General features: G+C 39.1%; 2 protein-coding genes across 2 annotated transcripts in view; one reads left to right on the forward strand and one right to left on the reverse strand.

Annotated features, from left to right (window-relative positions):
• Window positions 1-12,380, forward strand: part of CMAS (cytidine monophosphate N-acetylneuraminic acid synthetase) — a 13,257-nt gene extending 877 nt beyond the window's left edge. Inside the window, exons 2-8 of the mRNA XM_057370541.1 lie at window positions 2,601-2,743; window positions 2,955-3,110; window positions 5,721-5,854; window positions 6,716-6,810; window positions 8,339-8,510; window positions 9,195-9,345; window positions 10,136-12,380. Coding sequence (XP_057226524.1) covers window positions 2,601-2,743; window positions 2,955-3,110; window positions 5,721-5,854; window positions 6,716-6,810; window positions 8,339-8,510; window positions 9,195-9,345; window positions 10,136-10,410 — 1,126 coding nt within the window. The 3' untranslated portion in view covers window positions 10,411-12,380. The remainder of the gene's footprint in view (window positions 1-2,600; window positions 2,744-2,954; window positions 3,111-5,720; window positions 5,855-6,715; window positions 6,811-8,338; window positions 8,511-9,194; window positions 9,346-10,135) is intronic.
• A 4,495-nt stretch (window positions 12,381-16,875) lies between these two features.
• LOC130576135 (sulfotransferase 6B1-like) lies at window positions 16,876-24,650 on the reverse strand. Its single transcript, XM_057370542.1, has 6 exons — window positions 24,423-24,650; window positions 23,417-23,601; window positions 22,255-22,381; window positions 19,923-20,017; window positions 18,694-18,880; window positions 16,876-17,667 (listed from the first exon to the last, which is right to left on the reverse strand). Exons 1-6 carry the CDS (start codon window positions 24,565-24,567, stop codon window positions 17,549-17,551), a joined length of 858 nt encoding a protein of 285 aa, XP_057226525.1. The 5' UTR covers window positions 24,568-24,650; the 3' UTR covers window positions 16,876-17,548.
• Window positions 24,651-25,892: the final 1,242 nt, after the last annotated feature.

A 25,892-nucleotide genomic window follows, 5' to 3' on the forward strand; every position in this document is an offset into this window, starting at 1 on the left:
CGGGACTGCTGGGGGGTTCTGCTTTGGAGTGTGGGTGCCGACGGATCGCGGCGTAGGGGAGGCGTTGGGGCAAGCCGCTGCTTCGTCAAAAGGGTCTTAGCGATGTCTGTCAGTGTCTGCAGAGAGGGCTCCGAGGATGAACCCGCCTCTGCTCCCTGGGGCCCAGAAAATGGCACAGGAGAAACGGGCAGGAGCTGATGCCCAGGAAGTTTCACCTAGACACGAAGAAGAAATGCTTTACTAGAACAGGCTGCCCTGAGAGGGTGTGGAGTCTCCCGCGGTGGAGATACTCAAAACCTGCCTGGATGGAATCCTGTGCACTTGCTGCAGGTGACCCTGGGAGCAGATGACCCGCTCTGGTCCCTTCCAGCTTGACCCACCCTGTGACTGCCGATGAGACAGGGGTGTTGAAGGAGATCCTCACTAAAGGGAGTGCAGTCACTGTGCACCAGGTTAAGGCCAGCCAAGACAAGCACCCTGTCAAGAACTCAGCTGTCCCTTTCYGCTGAGGATGAGCAGCAGAGGAATGAAGAAATTAAAGTCTTACAACACAGTAATTTAAAATTAAAGTAGTTCTGATTTGTGGTTTGGTGGCCACTGGCTGGTGATGTTTGCCAGCGAACATTGATGGTTTTACTTAATTAAGACATTTGCATTAAATGGAACTGCCAGGCTGGAGATAATCTCCTGTGAACTRCTGAAGTGCTGGATGACTTTGGTGCCTGGTCATATGGGTAATTGGAACTGCATCCACTGACCTTGGGGATCTCCAAGGATGGAGACCYCACAGCCCTTCTGTTCCTTTCACTGCACTCCCCCAGGAAAAGCTTCCTTATTTGCTCTCTACCTGCCCAGCAGTGAAATAGCCTCCTTGCCAAGATGTCTCATTCAGCATCTCCTGGCYGATGTGTGCTCCCAGGCCCAGTCCTTGTGCTGGCTCCCACTGGACTTGCTCCYGTTTTCCTTTCTGGTATCAGGGAGCCCAGAAGCACATCAGAAGCAAGCTCACAAATATCTAATGGAAGGAAATAATCTTGTGTGCCCATGTGACACAGAAGAGAAGCTTAGTTTGTGGCCAAGTGCCTGAAACTCTGGTAGCAATAATTAGAGCTGGATATAAACAAGTGTGTTGGTGGTGTTGAGAATATGRACATTACAGATTTTTCTGCAGGAGCACAACTGAGGATCTTCTACACATATGCTGATTATGAAAACCATGGTTAGGATGTGCTTGATACGGAGTACACTTAGGGGCAGGTTCCCAGGGCAAACCTGCATAATGTTCAGAGCAAGGACTTGATGCAGAGAGGTAGAAATGTAGCCCAGCTAGATCCAGAGCTGTAGCACTCTGTATCTCGTAGCTGCTGTATCATTGTCTAGTCTGGAAGACCTTTCTTGCTGTATCTGAAAAGCAGAGGAAGTCACATCCTGTTTTATTTTTAATAAAGAAACAGACAACAACAATTCTGATCTAGGTTACTGATGATTTCTTAATGATTGTGAATCTATATTGCTCAATGGCCTGCTGTGGCTTCTGTTTGGCATCTGAGTTTTCTCAACAGGAAGCCAGTCAGGGTTGTGCAGCCTGACTTTGAGGCATGGCAGGTGCAGTAGGTGGATGTGCACTAGGTTTACCTGGTCACCTTTAGAACAGCTGTGTAGGGTACCTGTTACACAATAAAACCCTGTTAGCTGAATGGGGAGTGTGTATTTAAGYTAACCATCCCAAAGCAGTTACTGGAAAACACCTTTTGTGTGTTTGTTCTTGTGGGTGTGACTTGACATTCCTGTTACTGTCGCACATATTTCTCTTCTGATGATCCCAGTATGGGTGAAGAAATGTAAGTGCAGCACCATTTGCTGTGGACAGTGCATTGAGAATGCCAGCATTGCTGAGAGAGGAAGGGCGACTTCATAGCTTTTTGTTTYACACCTCACATGCTTTTTTTGTCACCACAATGACAGCAGTGGCTTCACAGTTGCTGGATGTTTGTCATCACATGATATTCAGAATTAGCCCTTCCTTTTGTAAATGTTTATTTTCTCTGAATGATCACAATCTTGCTTGACCAGTACTGAAAGTTTTCTGTGCCAAAACATGCTTAACTTGAACRGCTCGTCTCTGGGAATGCATGGAGCCCAGTTAACACATTTTAACACACTTGTAGAATAAGCTAATCTAACTTTGTGGCMGTTTTACTTCTTGTTGGCCTTGTATCTGAACTCTTACGTTCTGAATGCCACATTAAACCAATTCACATTTCTTTGATCTGCTAGCATGCCTAACAAATTCTGTGTGCTGACACTGGATTTTTCTGATAACACTTCTAAATTTTATGTTGCTTAAGCTTCCTGGATGAAATGCAGTTCAAGGTTCGGATTTTAGTGAATGTTCATGTTTTATCCCCATTGTTAAAAGCTGCTTTTTGGACTGACTGAGGTAGTTTCACTAACACAAATATAAAAACCAGATCCTTTCATTGCAAGGTGTAGTACAGACATAAATAACATGGGGTTTTTTCCAGGTTAAATTAAAACAGGCAAGTCAAAAATGGTGGGATTTATTCTTTATAATAACTTCTGTCTCTGTCTGCCAACAGCATATGGGTTTCTACAGACCATGACGAAATCGAGAAGGTTGCAAAGCAGTTTGGTGCTCAGGTCCATCGCAGAAGCCCTGAAGTCTCTCAAGACTCCTCAACTTCCCTAGAAGCCATCACAGAGTTTCTCAATCATCATCATGGTAAATCAGGGTTGAAATATGCTGAGCTTYTGTATTGTAGCCCCAAAAGGGTGATGCACTTATTATTTAGAAAAATRAGTAAAGCATTGAGTAAATAAAAGCTAGAAAGATTCTTTTTTTTTTGGCATGTGGTACCTACTCATACCACACTTTGCAGTTGTTTTATTAAAAGCATGAATTGTTTCATAAATGTCTCTTTGCTTTCCTCTAGAGGTTGATATTGTAGGAAATATTCAAGCAACATCTCCCTGTTTACATCCCAGTGACCTTATAAAAGTGGCAGATCTGATCCAGAAGGAGGGGTTTGATTCTGTGTTCTCTGTTGTGAGGCGGCATCAATTCAGATGGAGTGAAGTAAAGAAAGGAGGTAATATTTAGGTGGTTTTGGTTACAGTTATACTTAATTTTTAATTTTTTTTTCAAATGCTTGCTTTTCTTCCTCATGGAATTTTAGGAAGTGATGTCTGAGGCATGGACTRAGTTCTCTCTGAGAGATGTGAGATGGCTTAGAAATTCTTTCCAAGTACTTCTGTCTTGATGTTGTTGAGCATTGCTCAACTTTTCTGTAATTGTTTTGTAGAAACTGAAATTATATTAACTTGTCTAGCTGAAAATACAGCTCCAAAAAGCCTTACATGTTAACTTCTTCCCAGTGGGTATTCATGGTTTTTCAGACATGATTCTGAGGTCTTAACTAGAAAATTGTTTGTTCTTGCTATGCAGTAGCCAACAAATGACACATAATGTGAGGTAAAGTCTTGGTGAAGATGGGGTGGAAATTTCTTGGCCTGGAGATTTAGGCTTTGGTTCACCCTGATAATTTGTCTACTGACTTGTGTCACATTGCAGACTGCCTTTGAGTCATGAGGGTTGAACTCATGTTAATTAGCTCATTCAGAAGAATAAGACTGATTTTCCAAGAGGAAAATATGCCTCTCAGCTACAGTGGCCAAGATAACTAAAGACTGAAGTTTTACAAATATTGTACCTTGGTTTAGCTATACAGCACCTTTTGTCCTGGTAGAAAGAACTGTTCCACACATTGTGTATGTTAATTTTGTTTCTGTAGTTAAAGCAGAATGTTTTCTTCATTTTTTAAAAATCATTATTTTGGGTACCATCACATTGGGTTATTTTTTTTAAATGTAAGTTACTCGCACATTATAGTTATTCTGTTGAGATATAAATTGCTTCATGTGTTGGAGTTTTTTTGTGAGTTTAGAAAGCATTGTGCGGTAAAAGAGCATGTGTAATAAATGAAGCTTGGTCATAGAGATAAGTTGGAATAAAAGTTAAGCCTTTTAAGAATAAACACTTGAACACTGTCATTGTTCCTCTTAAGAGAAGAAATAAGTGGCACAGTTTGTCTCTGCAGTGCCAACGGAGTATCAAAAACATGGTTGGTAATTCCAGGATTCTGTGGATGTGCACTTGCAGGAAGCTGCATGCACGGTGTGAGATGCTGGAAGGGACAAATGTGAAAGAATAAATCTCATGTGGATGTGTCATAGGGCTTTYTGAAGTGGTTGTGTGCCATAAGCAGATTGTTCAAATAAAAAACCCCAAGGCCTATCKGAAAGAGCAAGTAATTCTCCAGCATAAAATGATAGCCAAAGGTTTTCAATGTGGTAAAAGATGAGGAATCATTCAGCTGCAAAGAGTTTATGTGAAGAGAACAGAGAATACATTGTGCCAACATGAGCAGCTTAGGATAAATGAAGATGGTCTTTCAGGAGTGTGGTGTTTCAGCTGACAACTATTCACAGCAGCATTATACAATGGGTTTTCYTCTTTTTATTTTTCCATACAGCTTTAGAGTACTGATTATGTTAAAAGAATTTCATGGGAATTTTTTTTTCTGTGTAGATCGGTTGCTCCTTCTGCATTTAGGTTTATATTGATACACCCTGAAAGAGAAAGGTGTGGCTCTCTGAAAATGTTTACTACAATGAACATAAAGCTTTAGTTGTTTATGAAACATAAGGTGCATGTATGTCTACTAAAGCCTCAGGATGTTTTGGGTGTTTGAGAATGCCCTCTAACTTTCTTGTGGTTATTGGATCATGCATCTGTGAATTTGAGCTGCTTTGTGCATCTGGATTGAAGTGGCTTCAATGACAGAAGTCTCTCTCTCTGGTTTGGTTTCTGCTGCATGWACTACTGTTGATGGGTAATAATATGGGATTTTATGGGATGGTGCTTGTGCAGACAGTTGTTGGTTTATTTGTGGACACTGATTAAACCACTTATGAAGMGTTAACACAATACATATCTTTAAATAGGATGTATTTTGGGGAAGTGTCAGGATGTTTTCACAGGCAAAAATTATTCATATAAGCTCTTTTTTCACCTTCCACATTTCAGGTTKGTTGTTTCAGATATCAGAGTGCATTCAGGCATTCCTGTGTGCATAGGAGATGGAGCAGTAGGATAGTATTTCTTTCACATTGGCAAGGACATTCTGGAAGAATATCCCCCCTTACTCCTTGTAGTAATCAGTTTAAGAGCAAATAATCTCTTAGGTTTTTGTTGTTGTTGTTGTGTTGTTGTGTTGTTTGATTTGGGTTTTTTTTGCTGAAGTTGTAATGAAATATTCCCTTTTCCATGGCTAAATATAAAAGARTAGTCCCTCAGTTTATCCACAGTTCCAAGAAAGAGAAGAAATTCAGTAATTCCCCAGAGAAGCTGTGGATTTTACATCCTTGGAAGTGTTCAAGGCCAGGCTAGATGGAGCTTGGAGCAACCTGGTCTAGCGGAAGGTGTCCCTGCCCATGGCAGGGGGTGGAATGAGATGATCTCTGAGGTCCCTCCCACCCCAAACCAGTCTGGGATTCTTTGTAAAGTCAAGCAACAAGAAGCAGTAATGAAAGAAGTTGGTGACTGAATTATTCCCTTAATTTTTCAACAGAAAGTTATTTAGGAAGTTAAGTGACTTGAGCAGGAATCCTAGAAAGCTTATTTTTTTCTTTGTTAACAGAAAACAAGATGACAGAACCCCAAAACCTGAATCCAGCAAAGCGGTACCGGAGGCAAGACTGGCCTGGGGAGCTCTATGAAAATGGCTCATTTTATTTTGCCAAGAGACATTTGATTGAGAAAGGCTACTTGCAGGTTAGTGCTTCTGGTTTTCTTGATCTTCAGAACAGTACATCTACTCTTGCTGTAGAGGCTTCTGAATTCAATCCCCTGTTTTAATTTCTGATGCAGTCAGTGTGAAACAACAGCACTTTGATTTTAGAACTGTTTGCTGATTATTTGTAACTTAGCAGGGTTAGTTATAGCTAGAGCAGTTCCAGGAACAACATCTTCTATGGCAAATAAATCTATGCAAATGATATTGGGCATAATATAGCTAAACCAGTACGATACTGAGTTTGCATGAGTTCACTAGTGTACCTTATAATTCTTTTTAGTGCCACTAAGGGTGTGAAACTGAGCTTCATGCATAATCTATAAATTGTCATCGTCTATAAATTTGTATTTGTATTTTCAGACAGTTTATTTTATGCTAATTTTGTACTGTAACTTTAACAGTCTTATTCCCTTTTCTGATGTTTACATCCCATCGTAGTGATGCAGAATCAACACTGCATGTGGGGTGTGGTGGATATTTTTCCATTAGAAATTAAGTAACAATAAACAAATAATAATCATAGTCTTCCTAAGTAAATGCTAAAGGTGTTAGTATTTTGCTGATTAAAATATTTAGTGAAATTAGAGTGATGTAGTTGCTTTAATGCACAAAATCTTGGACACTTTCTCTAGTTGTAAAATGGAAATAGTTATTAACCTGAAGGCTCCTTCAATGGTTTTGTGTCACTGGCAAAACATTATTGATGGTTCACTTTTATATAAGCCATGGTGGCCACTGTGCAACCAGGTACTTGGCTTTCACTGCATGGTGCTAAATTGTACTATTTTGTTTTTGTGTTGACCCAAGCAGAAAATTTGAGTGGGTTTTGTTTCCTTCAGGGTGGTAAAATGGCCTACTATGAAATGCGTGCAGAGCACAGTGTGGATATTGATATAGACATTGACTGGCCTATTGCTGAGCAGAGGGTGTTGAGGTAAAAGCACTTTTTATTCCCTTATTTTTTTCATGCTGCCTGTTTCAAAGTGGGGTCATGTGAATTCATAATGTATGGAATGTAAGCAATGAAGATAAAAGATAATTGAGCAGCTTTATTTCTGCCCAATTGCTTTTCTTCCTGTGTCTGTTGAAATTGGCTGAATTACCTTTCTTATATGGTGGGGTTTTGGTAGTTTAGTTTCTTTCTTTAAGGTTCAGCTTGGTGAAAAGTGTAAGCCCCACTATATCACGACAGTGTGTTATCATCCTCTCTGGCTTTCCAGCTGAGGTGCCCCAGATTTCCATGGTCTGCACCACAAAAACTGGTACACAGAAATGAGAGTGTTTGTGTAGAAGGTATGGACTTATTCCATCTCACTAGCTGCATTTTCTCTGCAGCTATTTTAAGGAAATAATGCGTCGGAATGTGTGTCAGTTTGAGACAATGTTTTCAGAGATAAAACGTTGCAGAGTAAATGTTTCCTCTGAGGTGAAAAATTTGATAATTTTGTCCCACCAATATGAAATAGATGATCGGACAAAAGTGAAGAGAAAAAGAAAAAAGTAGTTTATTAACAAAACACAGTGCCCACAGGACACAGATAAAAAGTAACCATAGGTATTTAAAAGTCCAGGAACACATGCCACTCTCTCCCCCCACAGCCGCTCGGCCATGTGGTGCAGAGAAAAGATGGCAGCTCCCATCCCCAGGAAAAAAGAAATTTAAAAAAAAGTCCACATGGCACTTGGGCAACAGTGAAAAAAACCTGATGATAGTCCTCACCATGGATGAAACAGAGGGCTCGGTGTGCTTTTCTGTCACCAGCTTGCCTTCTTCTGGAGTCCGGGACGAGACAGAGCAGCACCTCTTGTCCCTGCCAGCTGCCAAATTGCTCCAGAAGAAAAATCACACATGTCCTACAAAGGGGTGGCGGTCCAGGGAAAGCTGTTTRCCCAAGCTAACAAACCCAAGCTAGCTAAATGGCAATGATGTAACTCGCCTGCACGCAGCGAGAACGACTCCCGCAGCCCGGAGCTGAGGTCCAAAAGCCAATGGCTGCACGGCAGCCCCAGTTTTTAAACTGCCCGCACCCCCCCTGCCCCTTCTTCCAGGTCAGATTTAAAGGCACAGACACCTTTTGGGCATACAAGCTGACGGAATATAGGAATACAGGATTGGCACAACATCAACCCAAGACAGGATGAAATATGTTTTCTGTGCCTTTTTCATTCTTTACTCCATTTTGRTTTTGCCCCAAATAAATGCTACTGAATGTAGCCTGTAACGGTAAGAAAATCAATCCTAATTTTTACACGGACAATGTAGCTGAGCTGTCTTTTGGATTGTTCTTTCTGTTTCTTTGAAGAGGGAAAATATAGTTGGGAGTGACGATGATGATAAAAAACATTYGAAAAGAATTTCAAAGCTGATTCTTCTGTCTGAAAATTACAATTGTATGGGAAATATTTGGGGTTTGGAATGTGCAAAAAATTCCATCTTAAAACCTCCATCTTTTTTTGTCTAGTTTTGGATATTTTGGCAAAGAGCCACTAAAAGAGGTGAAGCTCTTGGTTTGCAGTATTGATGGATGCCTGACCAATGGTCGCATTTATGTGACAGAAGATCATAAGGAAATGGTCTCCTATGATTACAGAGATATTGTTGGCATTGATCTGTTGAAGAAAAGAGGAATCCAGGTAAGTGGTGTTCTGAAGTGTGAACCTGAATGTCTCATGTAACCTGGACATAAAAAGATCCTAAAAAATAATAATCTTGCAGCATAGAAGCTGAAGTTTCTTCACAGTACTTGTAATAAAGTAGCAAAATATATTGGTGGAACAAATGTTGTAATCAGAACCCTTGGAGGAAAATGCATGTTTTGAGAAAGTTCWAAATCTGAATTACAGTAGTTATAGCACCTTTCTCCATTTCATAGAATCATAGAAATATTTGGGTTCAAAAGGACCTTACAGATCATCTCRTTCCACCCCCTGCCATGGKCAGGGACACCTTCCACTATCCCAGKGTGCTCAGAGCCCCATCCAGCCTGGCCTGGGACACTCACAGCGATGGGGCAGCCACAGCTTCTCTGGGCAACCCATGCCAGGGCCTCACCATCCTCACAGGGAACAATTTCTTCCTCATATCCAATATAAAGCTCCTCTCTGTCAGTTTGAAGACCTTTCCCCTTGTCCTGTCAGTCAAGGCCCTTTTAAATAGTCTCTCTCCATCTTTCTTGTGGATTCTCTTTAGGTAATGTGTGCTCTCTCTGATACCTGAGAGAGCTTCTCTGAGCAAAACTACATTTTTTAAAAGTAATTCAACATATTTGTTGTATTTCTTTGTATGTAGAACTTACTACTCTAATTTTATTTCAATAGGTTCGACTCATCTCTGACAGAGATTGTTCAAAAACATTGTCAGCCATGCAGCTGGGTTGTGTAGCAAAAGTCAGTGCAACAAATAAACTACAAGTCTTGAAGGACTGGCAGGAAGACATGGGTTTGAGCTGGAAAGAGGTGGCTTACTTAGGTTAGTTCCTTTTCTTTTGGCTTATTTTTAATTGGCATCTCTTCCATTTTGGTATATTTAATATAAATAATATAGACTAATAGAAACTTTATGTTGCTGCAGAGCTTCAGACCACTTTTCTCTTTCTAAACACGACTGCTGTGCAGAGTGCAGCACRCARTCACCAAAAGCAGGTRTTTTAAGGCTTAYTAGGATACAATCTAAATGTTAAAGRCATTGATGAATCAGTGTGTGATTTSGTAAGGGAAGTCTTCACTGTTTTTCTAATTGGGTAAAGGAAGGCTTTTGTTTTTAGGAAATACTTTGATATCAAAATGKTAATAAGCTTAAGTTAGAGTTGGCAATTTTGAACTGATTCTAGTTCATTTTAGATGGATATTGTATAGATTATGTTTTGAAATGGTAACCAGCAACAGACAGAATTAGAACTGAAAGCCATATGGTTCTGTGCTAAATTCTGTATTTCAGTGATAAATGAAGTGTGGAGCCCCACAAATGCTTATTCAGCTGCTCACATAATTGTACTGCTCTTAAAAGTACAGTTCTCTTGCCTGAAGATTGTGAAGTGTGATCAGCATTTACATGGATCACCAAGTTTTTCCAAYAACTAATTTTCCAACAAGTGCAAAGCGCTGTTGAGCTGCTGAGATGAACATTGTGGCAAAAAAAAACAAATTTCAAAAATCAGAGTACTACATACACAGAAAAACACTGAGAAAATGCTGTGATTTATTTTTCCCATTATTTCCTGTCTGTGATATTTTGCCTTGTTTGTCACCTTCCTCCCTAGGAAATGAAGAGTCAGATGTGGAATGCCTGAAGCAGGCAGGCATGAGTGCTGTTCCTGCTGATGCCTGTGCTGCTGCTCAGAAGGCTGCTGGTTACATTTGTAAGAGCAGAGGTGGCTGTGGAGCTGTGCGGGAGTTYGCAGAACACATATTCCTGCTGTTGGAGAAAGTGAACTCTGCCAGGAAGCAACTGAAAGAAATAAGTTCAGCAGAGAAGGAAATGGGGAGAAATGAGAACAGCAGGAAGGGAAATAAGGAACTAATGGAAAAAGAGTAACAACGTTTGTCAATCCTRCTTTTCTTCCTCTCCTCTTCCTCAGTAAAAACATATCCCAGAGGAATGCTTACCTTTCAAATTTTACGGCATAGTAGAGTTTAAAAGGTGTCCAGGTCCCACATTCATGATTATATGGTGAAAATGTGATCRTATTTATGATGATTTAAAAAGCCATWTAAATGCARTGGGARGAATGTTACAAAAGAGTGCCCTGTAAGTCTACTCTTAATCATCATAGCTGTCCTACAGGAGTGATACGTCTTCATTTCATAATCCGTATGTGTTCAGGGATCACTGATTTTGCATGACTTGAATATTTGTAATTCAGGCTTAAAAAAACCAAACAAAACTTCTGTCAGTTTTGCTCACGTGGTTTTCATTTGTTTTATCAAATGTCAGCATAGTGTTATGGTTGTGTGATTGCATTTTACTGGATTTTTYCGTAGCAAGGAAGAGTTTTAACTTACGCTGGAGAGGTCAGGTGCAAAATACTATCAATAAAACTTCCTCCTCTATTTTTAAAATACAATGCAGTTACTGGAAAAGGAGTTAATATTAGTTTAAAAAAGCACTTGAGCATGTGTTCGATTTTAAGCTCATAAATAATTGAATTGCATTTGGAATTGTGCCTCTTTGAATCTGTTTATTTTGGGTTTTACTGCAGTGCTTAAATTAATATTTTGCCAGATTTGGAGTTAAATTTCTGCTTGACTTTGAGATCTTTGCAGAAACTCAGTTTCTTTCTGTAAAGACTTTATTGCGACCACTGATGAGTTAAAGCCAAACAAAAGTCTGTAAGTTTATTGCATGGAAAAGTAGATGTTGTTGGAAAAAAAAATATTCAAACCATAGTTGCTTGTGGTTTTACATAAAATATATATACAGACTGCTTTGAGCATGTTAAAGCTGGTTTRCATGCTTGTATTTATGGAAAATAGGATTTGTATTTTATGTTACAAATGCAACAGCATTTATCAGTGAGTAAAGTTCTGTTTTGGGTTGTGCTAAAAATAAATAACCCATGGTACACAGGCAATTATAAGTGAGGTGAATGATAATGGCTCRTCACTTTATTTTGTTTCTCTGCTAAATAGACACTCCCAGTATAATATCACCTGACTTACTGGCCTCTGATTAACTTTGTGTTTACTTCCTTTCACAAAGCAAGATTTTGAACTGAAATTATTTACTGSCTATCCACAGTTAAGAGCTCAATTGTTTACTGTACTGATCAGCTCKAAGTCATCATTTAAGTGTCTCCTTCCTCCTTTCAGTCACATTTTAGGGTTCTGTGCTGGAYAAATCCCATGGACTTTGACAAGAGGAGAGCCACATTTTGGACATCAATGTTTTGACTCTCATGTATTCTTGTTTAGAAAAGCATGATATAATCTTACATTGGAAAGAATATGAAGGATAAGAGAACTCTAGAGACTACCAAAAAAAAATACAGGATATGCATGATCTGCTGTCGTAAACGTTCAGATTTCTATCGCCCGCACTACAGTGGAAAGACTAATTACAGAGTAATTACTGCTCTTGTTTTTGTGGAAGAGTCTCAATCATATGAAGGATTTAGGGGTCAGAGAGGCAGAGATAATGAGGGTAACTCTGTCACCTTRAAAGTGAAGTCCCAGCTCTCAGGAAAGCATCAAATGTGCAGAATATATTTTCAATGCCTGTTCCAGTACATGTGGCACCACAGCTGCCTTTCATCAGAGGGGTGTTGCTCACTCAGAGTGGATTTCAGTGGTCTTATACAGTTTTCTTATACTGGGCTAGTTTTGGAATCATATTTTGGCCATGTGAGCACTTCTTTTGCTTTAAAATACATAGTATATTCCAAAGAAGATCTTAGATCATGTGAGCTGTTCTATCATGATTATGTGAAATGAAAAAGAAATGAAATTATGTAAATATTTTCAATAAACTATTATGAAAAAATAGCTGATAACCTCAAATTTTAAATAAACAGCTTTCTCTAGTCTTTTGAGTGGAGAACAGTTATGGCTGGTTTGGGGTGAGTTTCTGTACTGCAAATCATACACTCCCAAGTTCATGTGCCACACATGGCTTATAATGTTGAAGGTAGGCAGATTTAATGCCCAAATTAATCCCTACATACCTTCACCTACTTCTGATTCCATTCATTTWTTTTATCTTTCTCCTAGTCAGTGTCACTCCCTACCAGTTTGTGTAAGTTGATGCAACAATTTCTGACCTTAAGTCATTTCAAACCAATATGAAGCATATATAACTCAGCCTTTTGAAGTCAGAGATATTTTTGAATCTTTCGTGATTTCAAGTTTTTAATACCTTTAAACCTTGAGAACACATTTTAGTTAACTAGTTTTTCCAGAGCCCATGTGGGAAGGTTTTTGTTTTGGTTTGGTTTTGGTTTTCTGTTTTTGTGGGGGTTTTTTGTGGAGTTTTTTTTGGTGTGTTTTTGTTGTTGTTTGGGGATGGGTTTTTTTAAAATTTTTTGCTATTAAAACGCTATTTCCGCTTTCCAGAAATAACTCCAAATGAGTCTAGTTACACCCAGCTTTTTTTTTAATTTTTTTTAAAATTTTTTGCTATTAAAACGCTATTTCCGCTTTCCAGAAATAACTCCAAATGAGTCTAGTTACACCCAGCAGGATTAACCATCCTAAATGTCACTATTATAAGAGCAATAATGCTGTACAGAAGAAAAACACTATTATGTGTGAACCTGATGGATAAGTGGGTTGAAAAACTTATCAGTAATGCACTTGTCTAAAACAATCTTTGGATGGTAGGTTTGTTCCTCWCTCTTGTTCTGGGATAGGTTTGTCTATCCCCATTTCTGATCTTAGCGATGTTTATGGATGTGGTTGTGGTTGAATAGAGCATTCCCACTCCTCTGGAGATACTGGAGGAATGAGAAATACCAGGGAGCAGTCCCAACACTGTAGGTCCCACACCTCTGTAGCAGGACTGATCACATCCCCTAAAAGAGTCCATTATTTCCTGTTTGCAGACAAAGGGAATTTTTTAATTGTTTGTAAAAGAGGATGTTAAAGAGAATGAGCAGTGAGCAATGTGAAGGCAATGATGCCAAATTATTCAGGTTAGTAAAGAGAGGGGTTGGTGAAACTGAGGAGATATATATAAAATAAGACGAACTTAATTGAGAAACAATCCTAATGTCATATGTACTAAAATATCCATTTTCATTGAACAGTTTTAATTCAGAAAATTGGTGAAGTGTGTACTAGCAGTTACAAAAAGCAGGCTGAATGTTAGGAATTATTAAAAAAATATATATAGCTAATATGATAAACATAATTATTCCACTATATAAATCAGTCAGTGGTTTGTATTGATCTTGAATACTGCTTGTTTTGTTTCTTTTGCTTTGAAAAGGCTGTAGCATTCCAAAGGTTTGTGGGAGGACAAATGGAGGAAAGGAATTGGGTTCAGTGACAGTGGGAGCCAAGTCAGAATTCTTCACTTTGGAAGAAGGATGACTGAAGGGAATTGTGTTAAAATACCTGGAAAATTAAGGACARGAAACCATGGAAAGGCCACTGAAGAAGCTAACAATGACCCAAATCAGRTGTCAGGATTATAAATTTACCATGTTGTATTTGGAGGTGCTTTCCAGTTTTCCTGTGGCCTCAGCACATTTGCAGCTCRCAGATTTCCAAAGTTGTACATGGGTTACAGACCTTTAATGAACCTCGGCACACTTAAAACRGGCTTTGGCCATGAGTCTGACACCYGATACAGTTCTGGTTCTGAACCYTGGACTCTTCCTCCTATTTCTTGTGTAGGTAATACCCAACTGCATTTTGTTTTAGTTTCAAAATATGTGTTAGTGGTTCATTCCACGTCAGTGAGAAGCAGGACATGGCATTACCTATTATCAGTAGGAGTTACTTCATCCAATCTGAAAAACTTGTGGAAGATAGCACACATGATTGTGTGAGAGTACACTGACGTCAGGTGAATCAGTGGTCATTAGTAGTCAGAGATATTTAGAGTAAATTGYTGGGAAAGTTCTTGGCCAAAATGTACTCAGAGGTTGGTAGAATATGCAGGAAAATACCACATGCTCTTCCTGATTGTTCACATACTTTGCAGACAAGTTTCTGGTCTAAATTGATGTATATCTGGACTAGKATGGCTACTTTTGTATTAAACATTAAGATAATGTCTCCAGGGATGTAACTTTTAACTGAGAGTGTAGTTGAACACCTGTTTRTGGCTAGTACAGGCCATGTAAGATTTTGTTTTTACTGTCCCACCTTTTTTTTCTGGGTCACACTTTGTACACAGCAGTTCAGTCTCAAGTGGGAAGGGGGTCAGACACCACTCACTGTTCCTTCTGAGGAGGGAGACTGAGCAGAAGTGTTTCTGTTTGTTAGRTAAAGCTTGAAAATGGGATGAAATATCAGAGAATCACAGAATAGGCTGAGTTAGGAGGGAGCCATCAGGATCAGGAGTCTAAGCCCTGGCCCTACACAGAACACCCCAACAATCCCACCCTGTGCCTGAGAGCATTGTCCAAACTGTCCTTGGGGCCGTGACCATTCCCTGGGGAGCCTGTTCAGTGCCCCACCACCCTCTGGGGACAGAATCTTTCCCTGATATCCAGCCTGACCCAGCTGTTCCCTGCTGTCCTGTCCCTGGTCACCACAGAGCAGAGATCAGGGCCTGCCCCTCCTCTGCCCCTCTTGAGGGAGCTGTAACTCCATCGAGGTCTTCCCTCCGTCTCCCGCTGAACAGACCAAGTGCCCTCAGCCGCTCCTCATTCCCTCACGGTCCTTTACCTAATCTAGACAAATACAAAACGCTCCCATTCATTTTGCTTAATGAACTTTAAGTTTTCTTCTCGATATTTATCATGATCTACCTTTGGATTCACTCCATTCTCTGAATGCTGCYTCTTAAAGGATCTGGAGCTACATTTGTCCCTGCCTGGAGTCTGAACAGATTTTATGGGCAGTAGTTCTGATAACTCGCAAACAAGTCCTGATCCTGACTTGCCACCTCAGTAAATCAACTCCTTGAGCTCTTTGTTCAAAGAAAGCACATAATTGATTTATTATGGAAGTCAAGAGGTTTCAGGGGCTTCGGGGGTAAAGTTGCAGGCTGTGCATGGCGATGTGGAGAACAAAGTGAATCTGTGCCTTGCCTTGCCTCTGTACTGCTGCCCCTGCTGAGGAGCAARGGAATTCCAGTCTGGGCTACTCCAATTAGGCTGCTGTCATTGGTGTCAAAGCCTGGATTGCACAAAGATGCATGGCCTAGCTGTGTTTCATTCACCTGCCAATGAAGTCCTGCTGTAACTTTTTTCTTTTAAATTGTAATCTAGTCAAATCATTAATTCAGCCAGAAGGTAAATGCTGTAAACTGATTAATTCCTCATCGCCCTGAAGTAGGTAGGGAACTAACTGCAGTTTGAGCAGYAGCATTACCTCCCTGGCTGATGGGCAGGTTTAASTAGTACACCAAATTTATCTTGATGSCCAAGGCAAGTCCTCATCCTGTCCCTTCACACACAGTACCGTGTTGTGATTCCAATGCTGATGTAAATGATGCTTTAGATGTGTGCCTACAATGTGTGTTGCAAATGCTGCTTATGTAGTCTTGGTGCAGCCAAACTCACTTGCAACCCTCATTCCCCCAAGGTCCCTCTGACTTGCTTGCTATACAAAAAGGGCCAGGAAAAAATAAGTCTCTAAGTAAAATGTTCAAGCATTTTCCTCAGCTGATCTCTTACCTCTTATTAATAGTGGAAGAGTGACACCTGACAGGAGGGCAATAGTGGCATTTTGGAGTCAGAGTGAGTGATATTCATGTCAGAAGAGCAAAGTAACACATAAAACTTCTGGTTTCCAAATGGGTCATTTGTGTGAAGGAAGGCTCAGGGCATCATCACCCTTAGGTTATGCTGAATTGGTAAATGGCAAAGGACTGCAAACAGGGTTTTCTCTCTGGCTGTCCTCAGCATGTAACTTCTGTGTCATTTGTGCAGGTGCAGAATCAGTAGGTGTTGATTTGTGCAGTGTGCACAAAGCAGKTATGAAATGAAAGGGCTGCCTGGCCAAGTGTGAAGTGTGGCTGGAGARAGATTAGTGTTGATGAAACAAGGCTGTACCTCAGAAACAACACATCCAGAGGAGGAGCTTGCCTCAAGAATCATTCCATTTGTCTGCATGAGTTTCTTTTCAGTCAGCTTTTGTTATGATTTTCTGCCTTGGAACCATGTGGTTGGGTAGGACAAGCCCTGGGATGTGGACACAGCTAATTCCTGGAAAATCTTCTATCAGGGCACAGTAAAACAAGTGGTGTTTGGATTAAGGTGTCTCTGAGTTGTGGTTTTTGTACCACAGTGGAGCTGTTGAGTTCTCTTGCACAAGGAGTGGGAAGTAAAATGATTCCCATCAAAACACTGGAAATGGGTATTTTGCAGGAAGAAAATCAAAAAGAAACACATTTATGGTTGCCCAATATATGGTGCAGAAATTTAATTGGATTTCTGTCAGTTACATTTAAAACACAAAGACTCCATGGTACCTAACCCAGAAATAAGTTATATAAAAGAACGATATATTGTTTAAAAAAAAAGAGAGAAAAAAAGAAACATTTTCTAAACAGACTTCACATCTTCAAATGCTGCGGTTCCAACTTAATTATCAATAACAATGTCCAATAAGAAAGGAACTTCCAAATCATGGTGTATCACACAATAAGCAAATTTTTGGTCATTTTCTTACGATGTGCTTTCAGACATTTTATATATTCAGTTTTCTACAGGTTTGTATTTTTGTGTTTTTCTTATTATTATCTTGGGTAAAATTCCTAATTTAGATCTAAGAAGTCTGTTCATATCCCCTAGGAGCAAAAAAAAAAATAAATAAATGATGAAGTAGATTGTGTTGTCAAAAAATGGGTCTGCCACCTGACTCTGTGAAACCATAAACACCTGCYTTCTGAGAATTGAGTTCAGCTCTGGCATTTTTTCAGAACTTTCCTGTCCTCAAAAATYTCACGTTTACCATCCTTTCTATTGGAAATATTATAAACTGAATGGGACAGCCATTCAGAATTTCCCACCAATTGGCGTGTGTATGTTTGTTGATAMGTGGATATTGTTCTTGATGTGCACTCAAAATTCATAGATGAGGCATTTTGCCATCTTGCTGAGTTTCATTTTCTCATTAAATATCTCCTCAAACCTAATATTCTGCTTTGGAGTGAAGTGGTTCTTCCAATCACCAACAGCACCTAGGAAAATAGGAACAGAAAGAACAGTGAAGTGAGCAATAWGTGGAGCAGAAAATTATTTTAAAACAGCCTTGATTTGTTAATATTGYAATTTGTTAATGTTGTAAACTGGCTGAAACTAGCTAAATGTCTGGGATTTGCATAGGAACTACTAGGAAGTGAAACTGCTGGGATTTTTCAAAATTTTCAATATATCTTTTTCAAAGTTCACTGTCATAGAAAATTGCATCTCATATYTGTGTTTCTTTTTTATTGACAGACTCTATGTTGTCATTTGTTTCTGCTGATTGGTAAAAACATTGTGAATTAACAGAAGATGACCTTTCTCTGTTTATTAATTGAAACAACCCTTAATTTTAAACTGTCAATTGTTGTCGAAAAATTAACTGAAAAAAAATCATCAAAATCCATGTCAAAATTATGGGTTTGATTTTTGTTAGCCRAATCTGTGGAAATGCCAGGAGCAAGAAAGCAGCTCCTGCAGGTATTTTAAAATCACATCTGAGCTAAGCACTGTGGAAGATTTTCCAAGGTCTGGAGGCTACCTATGAGTGTGCTTTTGTTGTTGCTGTAGTTGTCAACATATTCCTTCCTCAGGAATATTTCACTAAGATAAGGGGTGATAAGAGCAGCCTCATTCAGAAGGAATGTGTCTGGCTCTTTCTTAGTCGAGTAAGCTAGGTGCCCTTGGCAGGTGATATCAGAGACATGTCGTAAAACACTGAGGTGGTCAACTTTCAGATAAAAAAAGACAGATAAAGAGTAATGCTGGGTGAACCTTTCCTTTTAGCTCAACAGCTCCCATATTGTCAGGCTGTAGCTCAGATTCTGTGCTTCTCTMGTACAAGTCTGAATTTGCAGCCAGAGAACTTAGAGAGTGATCTTGAAGAGGGCTTCAGATGGAAGAATCCTATCATTGCTTCCTGTGACTGACCCAAAGCATCCCCACACTCCAGGAAAGACCTGCACTGTGGCCTCTGCCTGGATTCCCACTCCTTCTGTTGTGTTGGGCATGAAGGAATTCACCTTTTCTGAATATCAGCTTCCTGTTGGATGTCAGAGCACACACRGTATGACTGGGATCACTGTTCTCCTTCTCTGTGTCGTTCTTCATCTCTGAGAAYGAGGACTTCTCGCAGATGTCTTGGATGTCGTTGTCACTGACGTTTAAACTCAGGAACAAAGTAATTTCCTTTACAACCTTAGGGAGATCCTGAAGTATAAGAAAAACACAGCTTTTATATTTCTGGGCAGATGAACAGACTTTGAGAAGGATCCCTTCTATTGCCTAAGTTGTTTGTCACACATTTATTTGCTTTCAAGTAAAGCTGAATATGTCATTGGACTGTGCAGATGACAGGTACAGTAAACTTGACTCCCCTCTTAGACAAACTCACAGAAATGAATAAATGCAGAGTATGTCAGATCAAATAGAGTCACATTGTCAATTTTACCTCCTAGTTCAGGAAAATGTTCTCCTGTCTCTTGGAATTACATCACTGGGAATAGAGGAATACTAAAAGCCCAGCTCCAGTGTAAGTAACTAATTTCATTGGAGAGGCCATATCTAGAGATCTAACAAGTGATCCAGCATCCAAAATGCTTTGTTTATATTCCTAGGAGGGAAATTCTTTTTCCCCCAAGAATGAACAAAACTGTTCAGAAGGAGAAACTAGGAAGTGTTTTCTTGTTACTTAAAAGTTCATTCTCTGAAAGCTAAGGTATATTATATTTTGCTTWTTCTTTTTTAAGAATAGCAAAGTGTCTGTATGATAATTTCCTTTCMGCAAGATWTTTTCGCTATCCCTCCAGCCTCCAATTTTTTTTTTTATTGACAAGACGCACTGACCATGAGTAGTTCTGTTCTCTTACATCACTTTTTGATAATTTCASCTGAAATRTCGGGCACGCCGATTRATATGTGGCCCTCAAYAGATGTCTTTGTGTTGGCCTTTCTRTAGCAGGAAGAAAGAGGAACTTAAAATTCTCCCTGCAGCTTGGGGAAAACTATGTAATATGAGTCCCATTCCTGATTCTAAGAAATGCAGCTCTCACAGGATTTAATATTTATATCACTTGTGCAGTCAGAATTATTTCACTAATATAAAATTGCATGCAAATATAAAATATGCCCAAAGTTAKATATTCACATTTTCTTTTTTTTCTCCTTTTTCATTGTAACTTGCTCTTTGATGTTTTAGTGATGCTAATTTACAAGTACTGCCTTCTGAACTAAGAGCAGAGAGCATATTTACCTTCTTCATGTCTTCATAGAACAAAAATAGGATGTTTTTTTCATCTTCATGTTCTTCCCAGCTTAGGAAATGATCAAACCAGGATCCACAGACAACTGAAGAGAAAAGCCATATAAAACAGATTCAGACAAACTTTATGCATCAATAACTGTGATGGTTCCTCACACATTTGGGGGAATGGTCCCTTCATTATATGTATCCCGTATTCCTCTAAAACTGAGGCAGTTCTTTGTGTCAAGTGACCCAACCTTACAAAARTAACATCCAAAGATGTTTCCATTCCTGCTGGAATTCGTTTTCGTATCAGAGATGCAGATACTGCTCTGAGATATGAAACAGGCTCCAGATCTAAGGAAAGGCCAATGATGAAGGGAAATGCACCGGCCTGATGAGATCTGAACATCCCACACATGACTGCATGACAGTGATCACAGCTAGAGATACAATCACCTCAGCAGGAGATGGAATGAGGAGTCTGGTTAATGAAGCACATTCTCTTTTATCCCAGCTGAAGGGAATCTCTATAATTTTTAAATGCCAAAGAAGAGTTATGTGAAGAACTTATGCAAATGACTCATTCAGCCAAGGATGTAGATAAAATAGTTTATAGCTGGCTCATACTAGTTGTTTTGGCTAAATGTCCTGTTTGCTGAAAGATGGGAGGACAGCTGAATTTCAGCTTTCTTTTAAAAACAAAAATTCTGACTTTTCCATTTCAAAGGGAGGTTGGAAACCTCTTGCAGGACAGTAAGAAGGGGCCTGAACTAAGCAAGCTCAGCTAGCATTCTCCAAAACGGTGACTTTGCTTTATAACCACCACCACCAGCAAATTATAATCTTGTAGTGGGTATCATTTTGGTTGCAAACTGTGAGCTATAATTAAGTATTAATTACCATTAACAGCTATAATTAAGCTTAATGCTGCAGTCTGTAGCCCTCTCCAGCACATAGTGCAGTTTCTAAATGCAAGGCATGTGTGCTCCACAGTGTGCAATTAAACCCTGCTCCCTTGGTCGGCTACTCTGGGGATGTGGCCAGGGATAGCACAGCCCTGGTGGCTTCAGGAGAGCCTTGGAGACTCCAGAWGCTTCATTCAATTGTCCCTGTGTGTCCCAACCCTTGTTTTGAACTGGTATTTACTGTGCAAGAGCACTGCAGGATTTGGATCAAGCAGCACAACCTTGAAATGTTTCTRCTGGGAGCAAAAATTACAACCTTTCCCTCCTCATCACCTCTTACCTAAATTTCTGTTGTAACCAAMATGGTTATCTATTTATGCCACACATAAACACTGGGAAAATAGAAGGTGGCTAAAAATTTACAGGTAAATTAGAGATGCTTTTAAAATTTAATCCTTTAAGCACAAAATGGTTAAAATTGGAAGGGACCTTAAAGATCATTTAGTTYCAATCCTCCTGCCATGGGCAGGGACACCTTCCACCTGAACAGGCTTCACAGAGTCCCATCCAATCTGGCCTTGAACAGAATCCTTGTTCATTTTTTTTTCACTACTGTACGTCCAGAGTTGATACAAAACAAGCCAAAATCTTGCAAATCCCTGGAGCATGTGCCTCAGGGCTGCTCTGATCTAAGAACATGAGACCTGAGCCAAAGCCTGGAGGAGGCAGTAAAAAAATTGACTTCTGGAGCTCTGATGTGAGCCTGTGATGACTGCAGTGGCAGTTCTCTTTCAGAGTTTTCAAGCTGATCAGTCATTATTGCTGTTATCGTCACTGTTGGTGACACATGTCCTCAAAGGAGTAATAAAACACTAAAATGGGAGTGGATAACGTGAACAAGGTCCTGTTGCCAACTTCCATCCCACCACTTCTGAAAAATCTCAGGACAAATTCTTGTCCTTGGTCTTTGGACCCCATTTCTAAGAAACACATCAGGCAGAGAGTGTGCAGAAGGGCTTTATGAACATGTYCAGACTCCTTTGTTGGGCTGCCAGGGCTGTCTCCCAGACTGCAGAAGACACTAGACCTGCTGTCACAGCTGTCCCTGCAGCCTGGTGACAGTCTCCTCACGTGCCCTGCTGCCAATCACTGCCCTGCTCCCCCAGGACAGCAAAGAGCAGCAAAAACCTGCAAAGAGCAGTTGTGATGGAAAGATGCAGCTGCTTGTCAGAATGACTCCTTGCAGGGCTGAAGAAAGCATCCCATTRTTTGCTCTTATTTAGCTTGGCATCAGAATTTATCCTCACCAATCCCAACTAATGCCATGTGAATAAGGAGTTCAATAAGGAGTTTTTCAAAGAGTTTAAATTTCTTAACTCTTTCTGTGCACAAGAAACTAACAAGAACTGCAAGGAAAAARCATTTATGCTTACCATTCCCTTTTAAGAACAAGTCAAAGAAAGCAGTCCAGGTGTCTACAGTAGGAAGGTTTGGGTTTTCTCTGTAGTAATGAAACATGGAAACTGCAGTGTCTTTTGGATTTCTGCTGATGTAKATCATCTGTAAATGAAGATAAGATGGTTATTAATGATACTATCCTTCCTTTATTTTGGAGGAGCTCTCTGTAAATAGAACATTGTCATAGTCAGTTTACACTGTCAAATCCCTTTCCTTTAGGATTCCTCCTTCAGTGACATTAAATTAGAAATGTATTTGTCTCTTCTTAGTAAGGTGTCCATAGTGATTAATAAACAATTCCATCTGGACAGATGTGTTTTTGCCACAGCTGGGWAATGTTCATGTTTTATGAAAAAGCCTGTGTTAACTCTGAGTCAGTGTATTATCTCATAAATTCACATATGAAAGCATTTACTAATTAACATTCAAAGGACAGTTGCAAAACATAAWCTTTGGCTTTTCATTCAAACTAGCTTTGTCCCAAAATTCTGGATCTCAATAATCCTGATATTTTTTTTTTGCTTTTAATATAAAAGCTGAGACCCAGAGTTTATTTTTTAAAGATCTCTCACATTAGCATGGGAGAAACTGGAAGGTGTCCCTGCSCACAGGRCAGGCGTTGGAATGAGATGATCTTTAAGGTCCTTTCCAACCCAGGTGATTCTGTGATACCATAAACTCAAAACCATGATCTGAATCTGCCTCCCACGTTTCATTTCTGGTCTGTTTACCCAATACCTTACTGGGCTCTTCACAAAGCTCCTGCAGGGAGCTTTAATACCTAAACAGCCTGTAAGAACCCAAGATAACTATTTTCTAAGACAGTAGGAAATGAGGTAATGAGAACACCCCCATTCTTAACAAGACATTTCTGATTACAGGTTTTGTTCTGTTTTGTGTGGGGCCTAGTGTAGAAATCGCCCATGGGAACAGTGAGGCAGGAGCAGAACCCAATCCGTAGTCCAAGCCTCTGCTCATGCTGCCTTCAACTGCTGGTCATCTGTGTCTCCGAAATTCACAGCAAAACACTTCTGAAAACTGAAAATTATTCTAAAATTATTAGGGATCAACAGAACAAAATAGATTCCAAGTGGATAGCCTACATATTTTAATGCTTTGATATAATTTTTGCCTTACCTTGCATTTCTTATTTTTAAAATTTGGAGGTAACATGTTGTAGTCTAAGTGTGTTGGGATGATTCTCTTTGATGAGAGTTTATTCAGCTCCTCCAGTTTGGAAATGTCTCCAAATTCAATGGGAGATGTTATTGTAACTTGAGTATTATAAAGCTTTGTTATAACTCCTGCAAGCCAGTGGGTGCCTAGAGAAGAGCAATTTTAAGAAAATAAAATAAACAAACAAAAATGAATTAATATTTAATATTGAGAAAAAATGTGGAATATGCATTTTTTCATATGGAAACTGCTTTTATACTTCTAATCCTCCGGATTCAAGTAACTTTACACAATTAAATAATCCTTTTGGCTCCAAAACTWTAAACACTTTAAAAATCAGGGCTGTAGCTGAATTACAATGTTAGCTCTGTGAGAAGTGTCAATATTGAGACCCACACCACCTCATTAGACAAGCTGCTGTCAGCTGAGAGCTGGCTAGATTATTTTTAGATTATTTTTAATAATTTATTTTAGAATAATCTGTTTGTTTGGGGATATTTTTTTCTTATGGAAAATTGAGTCTGTATATTTGGAAAGTAGTGATTGAGCTTCCCCTTGGTGTGTGCTTCTGTGTGCAACAGAGGTGGGTGGAGAGGGGATAAGAAACTAATAAATCTACAGCCGAGAGCCATACAAATAAATTCATACAGTTCTTGACTTGTTCATAATTGAATGTAGAAAGTCCTCAAGAAAATCTTTAAAGTACAGATTTTGCTTACAGGTGAGGAATATTTATTTGCTTTTCAATATGAAAGTATCTGAGATTATTTTTAATTACAGAAGCAAAATGTAGGTAAATGACCCAYATTTCTTGTAATCTAAACACTTACTGAGAGAATAATATATTCACAAACTCAGATATCCTTTCCTGTTTCTATTACACAGACATTTGCCAAGCACTTTAAGTAGAGAACATGAAACACACAATTGAGACTTCYTGCAATTAACATTTAAAACCAGAACTTACCCGATTTGGGATAGGAAACCAAAAGGACATCATCTTCTCTAGCATCAAAAGTATCCAAGGATTTTAAAAGTTCTGGAGAAGACCTGGTGGTAAAGGGAATCCCCTTAAATGTGTGTAGGAGCTCTGCCTCGCYGGAGTTCGACATGGTTGCTTAAGTCTTGGATTCCTGCAAATCAGATAACAGGGATATGAGGAGGATTTAAGAGTCACTTCTCAGTCAGATGGTTTGAAGTGACAAATTGAGACTGAGCAATACGAACCTCATGCTTATATACTTTGCTACACACCACGATGTCCTATCAGAAATCGGGGTTTTTTCAGGTACTTGATAAAGGCAACTGATGTATTAGAGCTAACTTAATCAATAACTGAAATGCTGAGTCACAAAAAATGCATCCCATTTGTCATTTATTGGCTCTCCAGATAAAAGAATGAGGTAATATTCAAAATGTCATAGAGAAAAATAACAATAATGAACATTACATGGTGCCTTAAAATAGGCTTARTATGAATGTTCTGTAAATTATACATTGTTGGATACTATTCTTACCTTCCAAGGAAAAAGCTGCATCTTAAAATAATTTTCAATATTACAAAAATAATGTTTCATTATATGTGAATGAATTTTTTTTTATTTGTTTCATTTTATCAAATATACAGCATCTTGACATTTCAAAAGTGCAAGCTGATTGCAACTGCTTGAMTCTTGTGATGTTAAGGAACCAGTTTTTGGAAGATTTTCTGATTTCAGCATGAGGAACCTTAAAACCAGAAGCACTTAGAGGCACAACCACTTTTTAAGTTGTTACATGTCTCCATAAGAAGAGTATAGGCAACAAAAATCATAACTGAAAATAGATATTTAAATGATGATTATGTATGTATATTTAACATCAGCTTTAATCCTGCATGTTTCATGACTGAAGTGGTTGAGGATTTTTAAATCTTTCCACAGAATATGCAGGTTTATCAAAACAAAAGTCTCTTGCAGGAAAGAGGCAGTTGTCATTAATTAGCTCTTTTCAAATGGATTTAAAAAAAAAAAAATTCAACCTGCGGAAATTGTCTTTAATATTTTTTAAACAGAAAGCTCCACTTTTGTTTAAAGTGACATCAAACAATGAAACTATATCACATATAAAATAAACAGCTCAGTTTTGAACCAAAACATCTTAGAATGCTTAGTATTTTCAATTTTCCTTTCAATGGCCACAAATTAATTTACTCTGGTTTACATTCTTTTCTTCAAAATTCCAATTGTTTCACTACTCCTATTGAAAGACTCTTTCAACATATTCAGCCAAGGYCCTCCAATATCTTCAATTTGAGAACCTCCATGCAAATCTTGTTTTAAAATGAATCAATGCTTCAGGAATTTTCCAGCTTTACCAATGTTCTTCTTTTATCATAAATAACAACTTGGGTTTGGTCAGAAGAGCTGATTCTCTGTTGTACTCCCATGAGYCCTGG

This window comes from Malurus melanocephalus, unplaced genomic scaffold (genome assembly GCF_030028575.1).
Source record: "Malurus melanocephalus ecotype Western Australia unplaced genomic scaffold, MMel_1.1 scaffold_128, whole genome shotgun sequence".
NCBI classification, from domain to species: domain Eukaryota; kingdom Metazoa; phylum Chordata; class Aves; order Passeriformes; family Maluridae; genus Malurus; species Malurus melanocephalus.